Source organism: Chelonia mydas, chromosome 1, assembly GCF_015237465.2.
Source record: "Chelonia mydas isolate rCheMyd1 chromosome 1, rCheMyd1.pri.v2, whole genome shotgun sequence".
NCBI lineage: Eukaryota > Metazoa > Chordata > Testudines > Cheloniidae > Chelonia > Chelonia mydas.
Window position 1 is genome coordinate 37,702,733 of NC_057849.1, and position 18,329 is coordinate 37,721,061.

The 18,329-nt window shown below is 44.2% G+C and overlaps 1 protein-coding gene across 1 annotated transcript in view; it reads left to right on the forward strand.

Moving 5' to 3' along the window:
• DDX10 (DEAD-box helicase 10) overlaps positions 1 to 18,329 on the forward strand; it is a 321,863-nt gene that overhangs the window by 227,009 nt on the left and 76,525 nt on the right. Inside the window, exon 16 of the mRNA XM_037890408.2 lies at positions 4,755 to 4,811. Coding sequence (XP_037746336.1) covers positions 4,755 to 4,811 — 57 coding nt within the window. The remainder of the gene's footprint in view (positions 1 to 4,754; positions 4,812 to 18,329) is intronic.

Genomic DNA, 18,329 nt, shown 5'->3' on the forward strand with positions numbered 1-18,329 from the left:
AGGTCCCCAAACCTTCTCCCTCCCCCCCCACACCCCCACACCTTGCATAAAGCTCCTTCTCTTGGTTCTCTTGCTCATCTGTGAATGGAGTGAGCCTCCTCAACAATTGCCTTTACTTCCGTTTCCCTCCTGTGGTAAAACTGAGTTCCCCAGTTACCATGAATCCTACTATCCCAGTGTCCGTAGAAGAAAATTATTACTAACAAATTTAAAATCCCTCTAAGACTTCAAGAAATAGTCCCACTTCTTAAAACTCTTAAACAGGTCTCATTTTCTTTCTGTAAAATGCATGACACATAAAGAATACAAGATGGATTTCTGAGACTAAAGGTAAAACAGGTAATTATAGGCCTGTCAGTCTGACATGGATCCTGGGCAAGATAATAGAGCGGCTCAATTAATGATACGCGACTCAATTAATAAAGAATTAAAGGAGGGTGATAGAATTAATGGAAATCAATATGGGTTTATGGAAAATAGATCCTGTCAAACTAACGTGATTTTTTTTTTTTTTTTTGAGATTACAAGTTTGGTTGATAAAGATAATGTTGATGTAATTTACTTAGACTTTGATAAGGGGTTTGACTTGGTACCACATGACGTTTTGAGTACAAAACTAGAAAGCTATAAAATGAACGTGGCACACATTAAATGGATTAAAAGCTGGCTAACTAATAGGTCTCAAAATTTACTTGTTAATGGGGAATCGCCATCAAATAGATGTGTTCCAGTGGGGTCCCGCAGGGATTGATTCTTGGTCCTATGCTGTTTAATGTTTTTATTAATCACATGGAAGAGAAAAACATCATGATACAAAAATGGAGGGAGTGGTAAATAATGGAGAGGACAGGTCACCGATACAGAGGTAGGTGGATGGCTTGGTAAGCTTCAGCTACATTTAGGAAAGAAAAATCAAACGCACAACTACGAAATGGGGAATAACTGGCAGTTAACCGTGAAACTGTGACAAATGGTAAAAGTGTTGCAGCATTCTAACCATAAAGGTTTTGGTGACGGCAAAATTATTCTTCAAATACTCCATCCATTTGACAGATCAGTTTGGTTGACAATATACAGTATGTTAGTGATTTACCTTTCCCTGCATAAGCAGGAGGTTTTCTATGGTTTTTTCCTCCTCCCCACCTTAATAATAATAAAAAAGAACAAATAGCCAGCTCTTTCAAGTTCCAACGTAGAGAGGGCATGAATCAGGAGCATCAAACTCTTACCTCATTTTCAGTTTTTAAAAGAATCTTTTCTCTTATTTGATGGGGATCGCTCTGGCCTGATGTGGCACAGCACCAGGACTGCAGGAGCTTTCATGTTCTCATTTGTGGCAGGAACTTCCAGGTTTGGCCTTCTCGCTATTTAAAAGTTTTGCCTCTTTCGCTATGCCAGCCAGCACAGTTATACCCGTATAAAAGTGCTGGTGCCAGTACAGGTAAGTGAAATAAACTATGCTGTCACAAGTTCGTCTATGCCAGTATACCAGCATCTCTACTAGGGCTTTGACTGGCGTATCATTGTCAGAAGAAAAAAAGAGTTGCACCTCTGACCAACAGAGTTATTCCAATAAAATATTTGGCCAGGCCTTAGGGATGTCTACACAGCTTTCTGGCACAAGCCTCCCGGCCTGGGTCGACAAACTGGAGCTAGCACAGCGCGCAGTAGCACATTTCACAGTAGCCCTCTAAAAATAGTGTAACAAACCAGTGAGTGAGAAGGGAATAAAACTTTAATAAAACAAACAGGAGAGCGTCTCAGGTGAACTGTTGCACACAGCCATTCTGCTGTGAGTGGCAGAAGCAACCCCCGCCTCCAGGGCACATCTCCTTCCAAATTCCTATGCTCATAATACGGTCCCTTATGAGGGAGCGTCTATAAATTATAATTTCAACAAACATATCTCTACAGACAGCACTCTGAAATGGAGGCTTGGGTTGGAGGTTGGCCTCTAAAGTTTTGGGAGGGGGGTAGGCTTCAGAGCCTGAACTCCAACCTGAGCTGCAACTGCCATGGGCCGTCTGTACAGCTATTTTCAGAGCATTAGCGTGAACCTTGCTAGCTGAAGTCTGTCAGCCCTGGTTGGGAGGCTCACTTAAAAATGCTGTCTAGACATACCCTTAGTGTCTTACCCAAACTGGTCAGTATAGGCTTTCATACTACAGAGTAGAGGTCTACTTGGGCCTAATTTTAAAGCCCAACCCCACTGCAACCCGAGAATGTCAAGTAATTTTCAGACCCAACCCGACATTTCCCCCCAAACCTGGGTCAGTGACACTGCTGCCGCTTCATCCTTGGGGGTTACTGCTCCCTGTGCCTGCGAACCATCTCTGGTTATCTCTGGCCTGTGGAGTCAGTGAGGTGGCAGCTGCAGTCTCTGATCCTGCTGACCTTGCTGTGCGGTGGAGCGAGAGGTGCTGCAACTCATCAACATGCTCACTCCGCGGCATACAGAACACAGCGGGATGGTCACGGCCAGCAGGAGCAAGGCATGTAGCAACTGCCATGTCGACCCTACAGGTAGGCAAAGGTGATCTGAGCCTACCTGAGCAGATTAGGTGGTTTTCAGATCTGGCTTGACCTGAATCCGACACTTGTAGTTGGGTCCCGCTGCTTTGGGTCAGGTTGCAAGGCTCTAGTCCAGAAACAAGGCACTTGCTGTGCTTATCCCATGAACTGGACATATCAGAGAAACTTTATATGGTGGGAAGAACTAAAAAAAAACCTGATTTGGATGTATTCCTCATGCTGGTTAAAAATAAACAAACTAGACATATTAAAAAATTACCAGCAAAGAGCACCATCTGGCTCAATTTGTCTGCTCCCTGTTTGTGGTCAGAGTCATAGTTACTTGTTTTGTTGACTGAATTTCACTGCTGCTTCACTCCTGCTGGCATTGCAGAGCCAGTTCATCTGTGGAAGGAGGAGCTGTATTTTATTTTGGCTCATGCAGCAACACAATCGTTAATGCTGGGAAAATCAAGAAAAAGAGAATACAGCAAATGAGAAAGGAAGAACAGTGGGTAGGAGAATGGACATTAGGAGGAAAAATAGTGCCCAAACCAATGATGCAAACAGGCAGGCGATACTGGCAGTAGAATAACTGTACCCAAATCGGGCGAGGAATCTGGGTGAAGTCAAGCAGAAATAACTAAGATGTTCGTACACCAGTGCAAGGAGCTGGGTAACAAAATGGAGGAACTAGAACTACTGATTCAGGAAGTGAAACAAGGGTAACAGACACATGGTGGAATAGTAGTCATGACTGGAGTACAGGTATTGACGGGTATGTGCTGTTCAGGAATTACAGAAATAAAGGTAAAGGGATGAAGTAGCATTGTATATTAATGATGAGGTAGACTGTAAAGAAATTAGAAGTGCTGGAAGCAGTAGGGGTGAAAAACCTAACTGGCTTCAAAACTGAGCTTGATAAGTTTATGGCGGGGATAGTATGATGAAACTGCCTATGATGGCATGTAGCCAATCTATGCTTGCTGGTGATGGGACACTAGTTGGAGAGGGCTCTGAGTAACTACAGAGAATTCTTTCCCAGGTATCTGGTTGGTGGGTCTTGCAAAAGTGCTTAGGATCCAACTGATTGCTGTATTTAGGTTCAGGAAGAAATTTTTCCCAGGGTCAGATTGGGAGAAACCCTGGGAGAGTTTCGCCTTCCTCTGCAGCATTGGGCATGGGTCACTTGCAGGTTTAAACAAGAGTAAATGGTGGATTCTCTGTAACTTGAAATCTTTAAATCATGATTTGAGGACTTCAGTAGTTCAGCCAGAGGTTAGGGGTCTATTGCTGGAGTGGATGGGTGAGGTTTCATGGCCTGCAATGTGCAGGAGGTCAGACTAGATGATCATGATGGACCCTTCTGGCCTTAAAGTCTGTAAGTCTGTTCCACTGCAGAGTCTGTTAATGGTGGTTCTGTGGAGGTCAGGAAGAACACAGCTTGACTGAGGACCCAGGTGTCTTTAGCACTGCTCACTGTTGCGAAAACTATCATTTTACTTGTAAACTGCGATTTCCTGTGAGGTCAATGAGAAACCATAAATATGGAACTTGACAGTGCCATGTTAGTGTTTTAAGTGCAATAACCTGTTAAAAATACTATCAGAATACTTAATTGCATCATTCCTTAAAACAGTGGCTTTCAACTTTTCCAGACTACTGTACCCCTTTCAGGAGTCTGATTTTGTCTTATGTACCCCCAAGTTTTACCTCACTTGAAAAGTACTTGCTTACAAAATCAGACATAAAAAACCAAACGTGTGTCAGCACATTATTACTGAACAATTGCTTACTTTCTCATTTTTACCATGGAATGTAAATATTGTACGTACATTTCAGTGTACAGTATATAGAGCAGTATAAACAAGTCACTGTATTGAAATTTTAGTTTATACTGATTTGGCTAGTGCTTTTTATATAGCTTGTTGTAAACCTAGGCAAATATCTAGAGGAGTTGATGTACCCCCGGAAGATCTCTGCAAACAACTGCCTTAAAAGATTCATGTTGTCTTTTTGGGATGATTAAGGTTTTAATCTGCACTAAGTTTAATCTTCCCTGGCAGGACAAAGATGAATGAGTAGTGCCTCAGTCAGACATGTATTCATTGTTTTTATTCTACCGCCACACACAGTAGGAATGAGTTAAACAGGGTAGTTCAACTTTTTAAATTATTTTACTCTTTGAAGATAAAATGGGAGTATGACTTTAAAATTATAATGGATCTTGTTATTTCTCATAGGAGAAAAGGCTGAGAGAAAAGGAAGCAAGAAGAGAAGCCAGGAGGAAAAGCGAGAAGGTAAGGCTTTTTATTGTTTTGATAGACCAGTGATTATAGTTCTGGAACTGGAATTTAAATACTGCTCTTCTTTCTCTCATTAAACAGTTTTTTACTTGATTATTTTTTCCAGGATTTCCCTAATACAATAGCATTTTAAAGAATTTTATTTGCTTGTCATTTTCATCCCCATACTCTTGCTTTGTTTTGGTGTGACAGCTAGTGGTGGTACCGTACTAAGTGGAGGAAACAAATGTATTTGTTGCCCATTGATGATGCGAAGTTACTTGTTTTTATTTTCTCCTGTGCTGATTTTCTCTTTCTTCAGTTTTATTCTATTCCCAGAGCATTATTTGGGAGAGGCATTCACTTTATTCTGTATATCAAGCCAGTTGCAGTTTTTAAGATGTAATGTGATGTCATCTGATTATTGTATGCTTGTGTATGCCTATGGCTCTGCATGCATCATGGCAACCTGTAAGATTTGCAGTGAGGTTTCATTTAGCCTTCATGTTACAAAATTCACAAAGAATTTTCTGTGTTTAAATTGAAATTTATTGTATGAAGACCCTTTGAAGTAGTTATAAGCGTATAGTATATGTATAGTTACAATTTTGTATTGGCATATTTAGTATTGTGTATGGTTTGGCTTGTGCTGACCTGAGGAAATTCTGTTAGTGATTTTCCAGAATACTGTACAAGCCCAATAAAGTGTGTCATTTCTCATACTGTATCTCATTATGCTATGCCTGAATAGTCATGATTTGTTCTTGGCAGTTATCACAGATCAGACTCCCTTGAGTAAACCCATAATGTTCTCTGTCAGATTTTTCCAAGCTGGCTATGGCACTTGGAGTACAAGTCTGAGATGATAACTCATGTTGTTGTTCTGAAGTGGGAAGTAATTACTCTACTGTATAAGATGAAAAGCCTGGTTATGCTGAGTATTAAGTATTGCTCCATCTTCAAAGACAGCTTGAAAGGAGAGCTCTCAGCATCATGGACTTCTAAATCAGAGAGTAGACTTTTTTGCATGCAATTTAAAATATAAATATGCATATTTTTAAGCCTAAATGTGGAAGGCTGGAAGGGAAATTACTTTACAGAATCAACAATTAGCAAAATGTAAATATAGGAATAAAGTATTGATCCTAATCAAGGTATTTAACATTTATGAATACTGTATTGCTTTTTTAATTCTGCACCTTCTTAAGGGATAAAAAGGAAATCCATGATATTTCAAAAGACAAAAAATGCAGGCTCTACCACCCACTTTGAGTTATTTATGTAGTGCTATAGAGATTTATGGCACTGTCCAATATCGATTAAATATCAGTCCCTGCTCTGAAGACCTTACAGGATAAAAGTGTAAGGTGGTGTTATTCTTCTCTCAGGTCTGTATTGTGTTTATATCTTAAATGCTATGAAGCATTTGCACCAGTCCTGTTTCTCATGGCCTTCGCTGTGTGTGTGCGTGTATGCATAGGGAGTCTCTTAAAATCCATTTCTAAGTTTTAAACATTGCAAGCTGTTCTGGTCCTGGATTTCTCTATTTTAGTGACTGTAGTAAATTTGAATACCCAGAATTTGCATAGGTGTTCTCGCACTTGCGTACGGTGGACACCGCCTTTTACAATGTGTCTTGTGGACCAGTGATTCCCAAACTTTTTACTAAGGCAACCCACCAGCTGCTGTTTGTATTTGAATGTAAACCTGTGTTAGCTGTGAAAGATTCTAGTGCTGCCAGTACTTCTAGGAGGTTTTAGGTAGAGGGAAGCTTCCGTTGAAACTATTCTCAGCCTGAATCTTTCCCCCCTACCCTTGGAAAGTCTGCTGCTGTTTCTGAGGTGTGACTGTTTGAGTGAGCTGCTTTTTTTTTTCTTTTCTGTCAACAGTGTTTCTTCTTTATAAGTCTGTTGCAACCACCATCTGTGCAGTAGCTTCTAAAACAGGCATAGCTCTGTTGCATAAGCAAAAGTTTTAGTTTTAAGTACACAAGGGATGTTTTTTGTTAGTGCTGTGTGCAGTGGAGTCATGTCACTTTCCATGGCTCTCACTGAATATCTTGGCATTGACCTACTGAAGAGAAAATGCTTCCAGTGTGTCATAAATATAAAGGGAAGGGTAAACCCCTTTAAAATCCCTCCTGGCCAGAGGAAAAATCCTCTCACCTGTAAAGGGTTAAGAAGCTAAAGGTAACCTCACTGGCACCTGACCAAAATGACCAGTGAGGAGACAAGATACTTTCAAAAGCTGGGAGGAGGGAGAAAAACAAAGGGTCTGTGTCTGTCTGTATGATGCTTTTGCCGGGGACAGAACAGGAATGGAGTCTTAGAACTTAGTAAGATATGCATTAGATTATGATTTCTTTAAATGGCTGAGAAAATAGCTGTGCTGAATAGAATGAATATTTCTGACTGTGTCTTTTTGGTAACTTAAGGTTTTGCCTAGAGGGATTCTCTATGTTTTGAATCTAATTACCCTGTAAGGTATTCACCATCCTGATTTTACAGAGGTGATTCTTTTTTACTTCTATTAAAAGTCTTCTTGTGAGGAAACTGAATGCTTTTTCATTGTTCTAAGATCCAAGGGTTTGGGTCTGTGGTCACCTATGCAAATTGGTGAGGATTTTTACCAAACCTTTCCCAGGAAGTGGGGTGCAAGGGTTAGGAGGATTTTGGGGGGAAAGACGTGTCCAAACTACATTTTTTCAGGAACCCAGATAAAGTTTGGTGGTGGCAGTGGAAGTCCAAGGGCAAAGGGTAAAATAGTTTGTACCTTGGGGAAGTTTTAACCTAAGCTGGTAAAAAGTAAGCTTAGGAGGTTTTCATGCAGGTCCCCACATCTGTACCCTAGAGTTCAGAGTGGGGAAGGAACCTGGACACAGTGGGATAGGCTGACAACTTGGAGCCTGGATTCTCAGTCTGGAAAGTGAAAGGAAGTAGCAGATAATGTATAAAGATGGTAGGTCCAGCCAGGCTGTCAGGATCCTGAGGAATTAATTTAGAATGTCCCCTAGTCCAGAAAATTTCACAGAGGAAGCAACAGCATCTGAAGCTTTTCCAGTTCACACGAGGTCAGGCTCAAGCAGCCCTGTGTGGACTCTCAGATTTAAAATACTAGGGAAAAAAAACAGACATACACTGTTGAAAAAGGAATTGCAGTTTAAAAACATATGTGCTGCTTAGATCGGGGTTCTCGTGCTTACATACTATGGACACTACCTTTTACAATATGTCTTGTGGACCAGTGATTTCCAAACTTTTTACTAAGGCAACCCAACAGCTGCATTTTGTTGGGCAACCTTACCATAGGCAGTGCTACCAGCTCCACCAATAATGAATGCATAAATGTTCACTCACAAAAGGAACTAGTTTATCAGGAAGATTCCTCATTTCTTAAAGCTCACCTTTGTCCGGCTTGTCCTTGTCTATCCCTCCACGAATGCAAGTTGACGCCACACCATTCCGTTTTGTTGCGAGTTCTTTCCATTTCTGGCCAAAGAGTTTTGTCATGGGATCAGCGCAGGGCATTTTGGGTCTGCCCAGCGGTTGCTTGTGGTCTCTGGGGATCCAGTCACTGATGTGCATTGTCTACCTATTGTCTTGCCTGCGGACTAAAGCTATTTTTAGGAAAAGTTCAGTACATGTGACCTTTAATCTGCTTTAAGCGCACCAGCTGCCAGGATCAAATGAAAGACCTGAACTAGGCTTTTGTAATCACTTCACAGCTATAAGTCCGTTATGTCGAAGAGTAATTGGCATGTCTTCACCTTTTTTTTCTCACCAGCATGCATGTAATTCAGTTGTGAAATTCACTCTTAAAAATGAATGTAGATAAATCCAAGAGATTAATTTATAATTGCTATGTTTTAATTTGAGGAAAGTGTTTTAGCAGCACTTAGTACTGATAATATCACAGTATCCTGTCATACTTTTATTTACTACGCCAGAAATAAATGGGCAGTTGCTTTGTCTTTTGGCTGGCTGACTGTACACTGTGTTACGTACATAATCAAAGAAGACAAAAAGGTGGAAAGTACTGAGATGTTAGTAAATGTATTATTAACATAAATATACTGCTATTATTACCATTAATATATATGTTGCACATTACTAGAAGCAAAAACTAAGACACTACATTTTGATAGTCTATCATAGGACCCTTTTTTAAAAAAAAGTCTTTTAAACTTCAGATGAGACCTAAAATCCAAGGTCCTGACAATTTGTGGTTATTAAAGATCCCAAGGAACAGCAGGGTTAGCTGCAATGAAACCACTTTGGAAATTTCTCTTCTGCTGCTTGCTCTGTTTAGTGAGTTAAGCATTCTAGTTCTCATGGCTTAGCACAATGCCAGGTTTCTAGTGCTGCGAGAAAGTGGTTTTAAGAACGATTGTTGAAATATGAAATAGTTATGAAAACATGAACCTTTGAAGAATTTTCCATGGGGGCTCAGAGAGATCTCAGGGAGAGAAGAGACTGGACCCGGAGTCCAGATAGTTTTATTTCCTGCCTCAGTCCCTGACCTACTGTGTGATTTCAGGAAACTTACGTCACCTCTTGATTATTTAGATTATTGGTTCTTTGCAGTATGGACTGTCTTATTGTGTGTTTGTACAGAGAGTAGCTCTACAGAACTCCAGATACGATTTTCTTGTCATAATACAGATAATGAAGACTGGTCCTTTAAGAAGGCATCATCATTCTCCAGAAAGAGGCTGAGCATTAGCTGGCAGCAGCACTAGGGAGCAGGGAGATTGAAGAACCAGAATAGGAGTTCAGGGTCAGATGTCCCCAGACACCCTTGTAACAGCCCCATAGTGACAATGACCTTTTGCAGGGCTTGTGTTAACTATTAAAACGGAACCACAGAACTCAGCTACCATTCAGTACATAAGTTTTTGGCTCGTGCAACTGAAACTTATTGATGCTCAGTCATTCTGAGAGCAGTCTTGCTAAGCGTTAGGCAGTGATCTCACTATGTTCATGTTCTCGGCAGGTTGTATTGAGATTGTCATACTCTGCTTAATTAAAATGTCTGACAAGTGTTGAGGGTTTGATTGAGGATGGTGTTAGTAACTTCTGTGTATACTTGGCCATCAATTCTGTGTGTGTCCTGCAGACCGAATAAGATGGTAAGTGTATCAAGGCTGATACTTTGTGGTTTTTTCCCCCCTTTAGGTAAGAATGAGTGACAAGGTCAAGTCATTGGCCTAAGCTAAAGGGAGTGGAATGTTATCCAGGAAGAACACTAAATTGTGGTCTGGCCATCTCCTTTTAATATAGGAGTGACATCCTGGCTTTCACTCGTTGTAGACTCTCTTTCACAGGAATGAATTACTGCTGAATAATTTCAAAGCATTATATGCAGATTGGCATCAGCATCAAGATAGTAAATATGAATCTGTTTTTTCCACCACCTTTTTTCCTCCTGCCAACACATTTGCAAGTCCCAGAGGAATTCCACTCCTGTAAGTGTGTGAGGCTTTTGGATCTCCTTCCAAGATTATCTCAGAGAGCAATGGAGAACAGAATCTTACCGCATTCTCTTTAAATGTTGGCAAGGGTCTTGGTGGAAGAACATGGACAAAATGCACCCAAATCATCAGGAGACAGATATTTAATGGAGAAGGAAAAGTGGCAGATTTAAACATAAACATCTGGATAGGGCACTTCGCTGCAGGGTGCACTAGAACCCTCTACCTTGTACTGCTACTTCCTCTGCCTTATGTGCCATATTCTGCTGGGATTTTAACAAGAGGAACACAGGGAGCCCTGCCTCTTCTCCTTCTGCACCTTTGCTTCTACCCCTCCTCTCCAAATGATATGACGTGATCAGTCTGTTGTGCCTCAGAGCCCTTCATGCTAAATTGCAAAATTCAAATGCAGGGAAAGGGAGAGAGGTCTTACTTGTCAGCCCAACCCCCATCCCCACATGCAGGAGCTCCTTTGGTGAATGATCTCAGGTGATCTCAGATTAGTATCACAGATCAAAATTGATTTAATACAATTATCTTCATGATAGGTCTACTCTGTGAATGTAGGTTGTAACGTTTCACATTACATACTTGTGGCTTGCAGATTTTCATTTAATGTCTTAGGGTATGTCTACACTACGAAATTAGGTCAAATTTATAGAAGTCGGTTTTTTAGAAATCATTTTTATATAATCGATTGTGTGTGTCCCCACACAAAATGCTCTAAGCGCATTAAGCGCATTAATTTGGTGGAGTGCTTCCACAGTACCGAGGCTAGCGTCGACTTCCGGAGCGTTGCACTGTGGGTAGCTATCCCACAGTTCCCGCAGTCTCCGCCACCCACTGGAATTCTGGGTTGAGATCCCAATGCCTAATGGGGCAAAAACATTGTCGTGGGTTGTTCTGGGTACATGTCGTCAGGCCTTCCCTCCGTGAAAGCAATGGCAGACAATCGTTTTGTGCCTTTTATCCTGAGTTACGTGTGCAGACGCCATACCACGGCAAGCATGGAGCCCGCTCAGCTCACTGTAACCGTACGTCTCCTGAGTGCTGGCAGACGCGGTACTACATTGCTACACAGCAGCAGCCCATTGCCTTGTGGCAGCAGATAGTGCAATAGGTCTGATAACCATCGTCATCATGTCCGAGGTGCTCCTGGCCACCTCGGTAAGGTCGGTCAGGAGCGCCTGGGCAGACATGGGCTCAGGGACTAAAATAGGAGTGACTCGACCAGGTCATTCTCTTTAATCCTGCCGGCAGTCCTACTGCACCATCTTCTGGCAAGCAGGCAGGAGATGAGGATGGCTAGCAGTCCTACTGCACTGTCTGCTGCCAGCCAAAGATGTAAAAGATAGATGGAGTGGATCAAAACAAGAAATAGACCAGATTTGTTTTATATTCATTTGCTCTCCCCTCCTTCCCTCCGTGAAATCAACGGCCGACAATTGTTTGGTGAGGTCTGTCGGGCACCTTGAAAAGTTTAATGGAGATTCAGTCCTGCCTGAAATACCGGGGGGAGGGATAGGTCAGTGGGTTGAGCATTGGCCTGCTAAACCCAGGGTTTTGAGTTCAATCCTTGAGGGGGCCATTCTGTGTGACAGTTGTTTTTGTTTCTCTTTGATGTAAAGCCACCACCTTTGTTGCTTTTAATTTCCTGTAAGACAACCCTGTAACCCATGTCATCAGTCGCCCCTCCCTCCATCAGAGCAATGGCAGACAATCATTCCGCGCCTTTTTTCTGTGCAGACGCCATACCACGGCAAGCATGGAGCCCGCTCAGATCACTTTGGCAATTAGGAGCACATTAAACACCACGCGCATGATCCAGCAGTATATGCTGCACCAGAACCTGGCAAAGCGAAACCGGGCGAGTAGGCGACATCAGCGCGGTGACGAAAGTGATGAGGACATGGACACAGACTTCTCTCAAAGCATGGGCCCTGGCAATGCGGGCTTCATGGTGCTAATGGGGCAGGTTCATGCGGTGGAACGCTGATTCTGGGCCCGGGAAACAAGCACAGACTGGTGGGACCGCATAGTTTTGCAGGTCTGGGATGATTCCCAGTGGCTGCGAAACTTTTGCATGCGTAAGGGCACTTTCATGGAACTTTGTGACTTGCTTTCCCCTGCCCTGAGGCGCAAGAATACCAAGATGAGAGCAGCCCTCACAGTTGAGAAGCGAGTGGCGATAGCCCTGTGGAAGCTTGCAACGCCAGACAGCTACCGGTCAGTCGGGAATCAATTTGGAGTGAGCAAATCTACTGTTGGGGCTGCTGTGATGCAAGTAGCCAACACAATCAAAGATCTGCTGATATCAAGGGTAGTGACCCTGGGAAACGTGCAGGTCATAGTGGATGGCTTTGCTGCAATGGGATTCCCTAACTGTGGTGGGGCCATAGACAAAACCCATATCCCTATCTTGGCACCGGAGCACCAAGCCGGCGAGTACATAAACCGCAAGGGGTACTTTTCGATAGTGCTGCAAGCACTGGTGGATCACAAGGGACGTTTCACCAACATCAATGTGGGATGGCCGGGAAAGGTTCATGACGCTCGCATCTTCAGGAACTCTGGTGTGTTTCAAAAGCTGCAGGAAGGGACTTTATTCCCAGACCAGAAGATAACCGTTGGGGATGTTGAAATGCCTATAGTTATCCTTGGGGACCCAGCCTACCCCTTAATGCCATGGCTCATGAAGCCATACACAGGCAGCCTGGACAGTAATCAGGAGGAGTTCAACTACAGGCTGAGCAAGTGCAGAATGGTGGTAGAATGTGCATTTGGACATTTAAAAGCGCGCTGGTGCAGTTTACTGACTCTATTAGACCCCAGGAAAACCAATATTCCCACTAAAAAGAAAAGGAGTACTTGTGGCACCTTAGAGACTAACACATTTATTTGAGCATAAGCTTTCGTGAGCTACAGCTCACTTCATCAGATGCAAATATTCCCACTGTTGTTACTGCTTGCTCCACAATATCTGTGAGAGTAAGGGGGAGACGTTTATGGCAGGGTGGGAGGTTGAGGCAAATCGCCTGGCCGCTGGTTACGCGCAGCCAGACACCAGGGCGGTTAGAAGAGCACAGGAGGGCGCGGTGCGCATCAGAGAAGCTTTGAAAACCAGTTTCATGACTGGACAGGCTACGGTGTGAAAGTTCTGTTTGTTTCTCCTTGATGGAACCCCCCCCCCCCCCCCGCCCTTGGTTCACTCTCCTTCCCTGTAAGCTAACCACCCTCCCCTCCTCTCTTCGATCATCGCTTGCAGAGGCAATAAAGTCATTGTTGCTTCACATTCATGCATTCTTTATTAATTCATCACGCAAATAGGAGGATAACTGCCAAGGCAGCCCAGGAGAGGTGGTGGAGGAGGGAAGAACAAGGCCACACAGCACTTTAAAACTTATTTTATGCCAGCCTTCTGTTTCTTGGGCAATCCTCTGGGGTGGGGTGGCCGGAGGCCCCCCCACCGCATTCTTGGGCGTCTGGGTGAGGAGGTTATGGAACTTGGGGAGGAGGGCGGTTGGTTACACAGGGGCTGTAGCAGCGGTCTGTGCTCCTGCTGCCTTTCCTGCAGCTCAGTCATACGCTGGAGCATATTAGTTTGATCCTCCAGCAGCCTCAGCATTGAATCCTGCCTCCTCTCATCATGCTGCCACCACCTATCAGCTTCAGCCGTCTCTTCAGCCTGCCACCTCTCCTCCTGGTCATTTTGTGCTTTCCTGTACCCTGACATTGTCTGCCTCCACGCATTCGTCTGTGCTCTGTCAGTGTGGGAGGACAGCATGAGGTCAGAGAACATTTCATCATGAGTGCGGTTTTTTTTGCCTTCTAATCTTTGCTAGCCTCTGGGTGGGTTCGGGGGGTACTGGGTCCAGGTCCAGGGTGAGAAACAGTTCCTAGCTGTCGGGAAAACTGGTTTCTCTGGTTGCTTGCTGTGAGCTATCTACAACTTCATCATCATCATCTTCCTCATCCCCAAAACCTGCTTCCGTGTTGCCTCCATCTCCATTGAAGGAGTCAAACAACACGGCTGGGGTAGTGGTGGCTGAACCCCCTAAAATGGCATGCAGCTCATCATAGAAGCGGCATGTTTGGGGCTCTGACCCGGAGCGGCCGTTTGCCTCTCTGGTTTTCTCGTAGGCTTGCCTCAGCTCCTTAAGTTTCACACGGCACTGCTTCGGGTCCCTGTTATGGCCTCTGTCCTTCATGCCCTGGGAGATTTTGACAAATGTTTTAGCATTTTGAAAACTGGAACTGAGTTCTGATAGCACGGATTCCTCTCCCCATACAGCGATCAGATCCCGTACCTCCTGTTCGGTCCATGCTGGAGCTCTTTTGAAATTCTGGGACTCCATCATGGTCACCTCTGCTGATGAGCTCTGCATGGTCACCTCTGCTGATGAGCTCTGCACTTACCTGCAGCTTGCCATGCTGGCCAAACAGGAAATTGAAATTCAAAAGTTTGCGGGCCTTTTCCTGTCTACCTGGCCAGTGCATCTGATTTGAGAGTGCTGTCCAGAGCGGTCACAGTGGAGCACTCTGGGATAGCTCCCGGAGGCCAATACCGTCTAATGGCGTCCACAGTACCCCAAATTCGACCCGGCAAGGCCGATTTCAGCGCTAATCCCCTAGTCAGGGGTGGAGTAAGGAAATCGATTTTAAGAGCCCTTTAAGTCAAAAAAAAAAAAAAAGGGGGGGGGGGGGGGGCTTCGTCGTGTGGACGGGTGCAGGGTTAAATCGATTTATCGCTGCTAAATTCGACCTCAACTCCTAGTGTAGACCAGGGCATAGTACTTTCTACTTTCAAATCCAGGGTAGAAAAGCATCTGTTTTGTCCTCCAGCTGCTGTTTTCCTTTGTTTCAATTGCCTGGATTGCAGTTTTTTGGGAAGCTTCTGATGAAGACCCAATATGTATTTGCAAATAGAGGAGAAACAGCAAGTGTTCTTCTATTTGTTAATGGGTGAGGGAGAGCGAAAGATTACATCAACAAACTACTTTCCCCTTTCCTATAGTTATAGTGTGCAACATTGTAAAAACCTCTCAGTGGACCTCTGGTTTATCTGACATTCTTAAAGCAGGCCTTGTTTCAAAATTTCTTTCAGTGTTTGTGAATTAAAAAAAAACAAAACAACAACTTCATTTGGATGGAAATTTCTTTAAATCTTTGCAGCAGAAATCTCATAGCAGTTCCATTACCATTTTAATCCCAATACTTTTGGCTTGTTTGTTTAATGTTGTGTAAAATTATGTACAAAAATGACTGGCTTTGAATGCAGAACACCTCACCAATTACATAAAACTCTTATGCAGGTTTCATATTCATCCTTCTTTTGTTGTTTGTTTTTAAGTGATTTCTTCAGGTTTGGTGGATTGAGTAGTATGTTGGCACCATCCTAGACTTCACTGCTCAGCTGTGGCGCTTTCAACACATTACAGAACAAATTGAGATGTTTGCATGTATTCCAGAATTATAATATTTTGGCATTAAGCAAAGCCTCAATATTTTTAAATTAAAACTTTGGGTTATCAAAAATTATGAGACTGTGAAACAAAATAAACATGGTGCCAACATATGCACATATTCTGTGTTCCTTTTGAATATTGTGGGTTTTGTTAAGATTTATTTGGAATATATGGTTAAAATCACCTGTTGGTGGTTGAAACAGTGTTCTTTTAATTCAGGCATTAAGGGCTGGGTTGGCACCTTTCAATCCAGCCTGAGTAAGTGGCAATGAGTAGCTGAGTAGTCTCAAGAGGGGACGGGAAGGAAATAGTGACTCAGTCACCATTTGGGTTCTGGTTTCTCCGCTCTTGGGGGGGTAATAAGTTGACCCAGCCCTTTTCCCGAAGAGCTTACTTCTCCCTTCATGCCAGCTGGAGTAGAGTCAAGGCCAGAGGTGGAAGTGGCTGCTAGTACGGGCCCGTACGCAGCTAATGTTAAAGCGCTTTAATGTCGCTACCCCTTTTGCCCTCCTCCCCCGCTGTTGGCGGCCCTGCCGGTAGGTTTCCTACCGACAGGGCTGCTGACTGCGGGGGCAAAGAGAGCAACTGCCTTGGGGCCTGGCGATTTAAAAGGGCCCTGGGCTCCTGGCGGATGTTACCGCAACAGCAGCCGGAACTCCAGGCCCTTTAAATTGCTGCTGGAGCCCCGGCCTGGGCTGTGCAGTAGGGCTGGCTGCAGGAGGCTGACCCCAGCCCTGCCCCTTTTGCCCAAAGCCACGCCCCTTCTACCTAAGGCCTCGCCCCTTCCGGGGCCCCAGAGCCAGACACCCGTACTGGTAAGTCTTTTCTCATACTTTCATCCCTGGTCAAGGCACTTCTCATTTTCTGCCCACCTGCACAGCAGAGGGAGTTACAACCCAGCAGCAGTTACTTTCTCCCCCTCCCTGCAGGATCTGGCAATGTGCACTGTATGCAGGAGAAGTTCTGTAGCCTGTGTTATAGAGGTTCTATGGCCTGTTGTGACCCGGGGTCGCTACCACCTGCCCATAACATACAGAAGCCTTGTTTGCGCCTGCCGGGTTCCGCTCCCCAACTCCACAGCAACATAAGCCCACCCCTCTGGGACTACCCAGGCCCCGCTGTTTCTCTACAGCATAGCAATAAGCACGCTCCAACCTACATCCTCCTGGATTCTCCAGACCCTGGTCCCCTGGAAATGCACAGTATTCACAGTTGCTCCTTCCAAAGAAACAGTACACCCCAACTTACCAGTTTCACCTCAGGTCACTGTTGTGCTTAATACACAGCACTTAGATCTGTTTATAATGAAATCAAGAATAAGTTTATTTAACAAAGCACAGATATTCAAGTCATAGCAAGTAGAAGTTTTGGAAACAAATGAATATATATAAAATAGAATTGTAACTTACATGTTAAAGCCTCGACTTAATTAACTAGCTACTCTTAGGTATTCTTAGCTACTCTGCAGCATTTTGCAGCCAGGATTGACTGTGATCCTCTTTTCATGAGACAGACACACTGACAACTTGCCTAGTGGGTGAAGAACTCAGTGTGTTCCTTTGCCTCCTATAGTATTGTGACAGATTTATGCTACCAATCTGCCTGGGGCTTCAGGTGATCGGGCTAAGGCTGCAGGATCTTTAGCGGAGGAGATGAAGGAGCACACCAAGTGACTAAGTTTAAAGCTTTATTAACCAAATAACAGCGGTTAGTGCTGGGCGCGCCCCACATCACTCAGAGGGAGGAAGAAAGCGTTAGTGCCCAAACCCTAACCTACTTTCATACTTACACATGCACAAGGCAGGGCTGGCCAAGCCTGAGTGTAACATAAAAAGAAGAGGGGAGGGAAGGGTAGAGGAGAGTTCTGCCCTGTGCACAGGTCGTCTAGGGTCTGCTGTAGATCTCTGACTTGCTTCAGCTTTCGGGAGGGTTTTAAGCCCTGGGTTCTTCTGGGGCGTTTTCATCCAGGGACCTTCGGCCCCGCCCATGCTCTCGGTACCAGTCTGAACCGGTCTTCCATGGCTCCCTTAGTTTCCCCAAAACACACTGGTTTCAGGGTCACGAGACTGTTGTTTTTCAACTAACTGGACTTCGCAATCTTACTGGTTTTGCAAACCCCTTCAGTTCTGTCTGGCTCAGTTCTCCTTTCTCACGGCTGGCTGGAGTTGAGATACAGGCTAGGCTTCTGGCTGTTTGGCAGCAGAGAGCTTGTTTGTGTGTGCTAGCCTTGGGCTGCAGTTTCATTCCTTATTTTCGGGCCTAGCTGGATCATCAAGTTAACCCGTTCCTTTCTCCCTTCCTCCTCCTTTGGCCTCTTGTAACCTGCAAAGGAATCTTCCATTCCACACTCACACCTTTAACCCCTTCCCAAGATACTTCCCAATGCATATAAAGGCGTTAGCAATATACAATGCTGGTGCTTACCCAGGGAACCCCATGGGCGGGGAGGGGGCATTTTGTTGCGACAATATACAAGTCCCACCCTTTGTCTTCATTCACAAACAGGACACTTCCCCCCTATACTGTTTCATTTTTTCCTGTGGATTTTCTCTCTTGAAGATGTCACAACCTTTTGACTAGCTCCTGGTTCAGTATGCA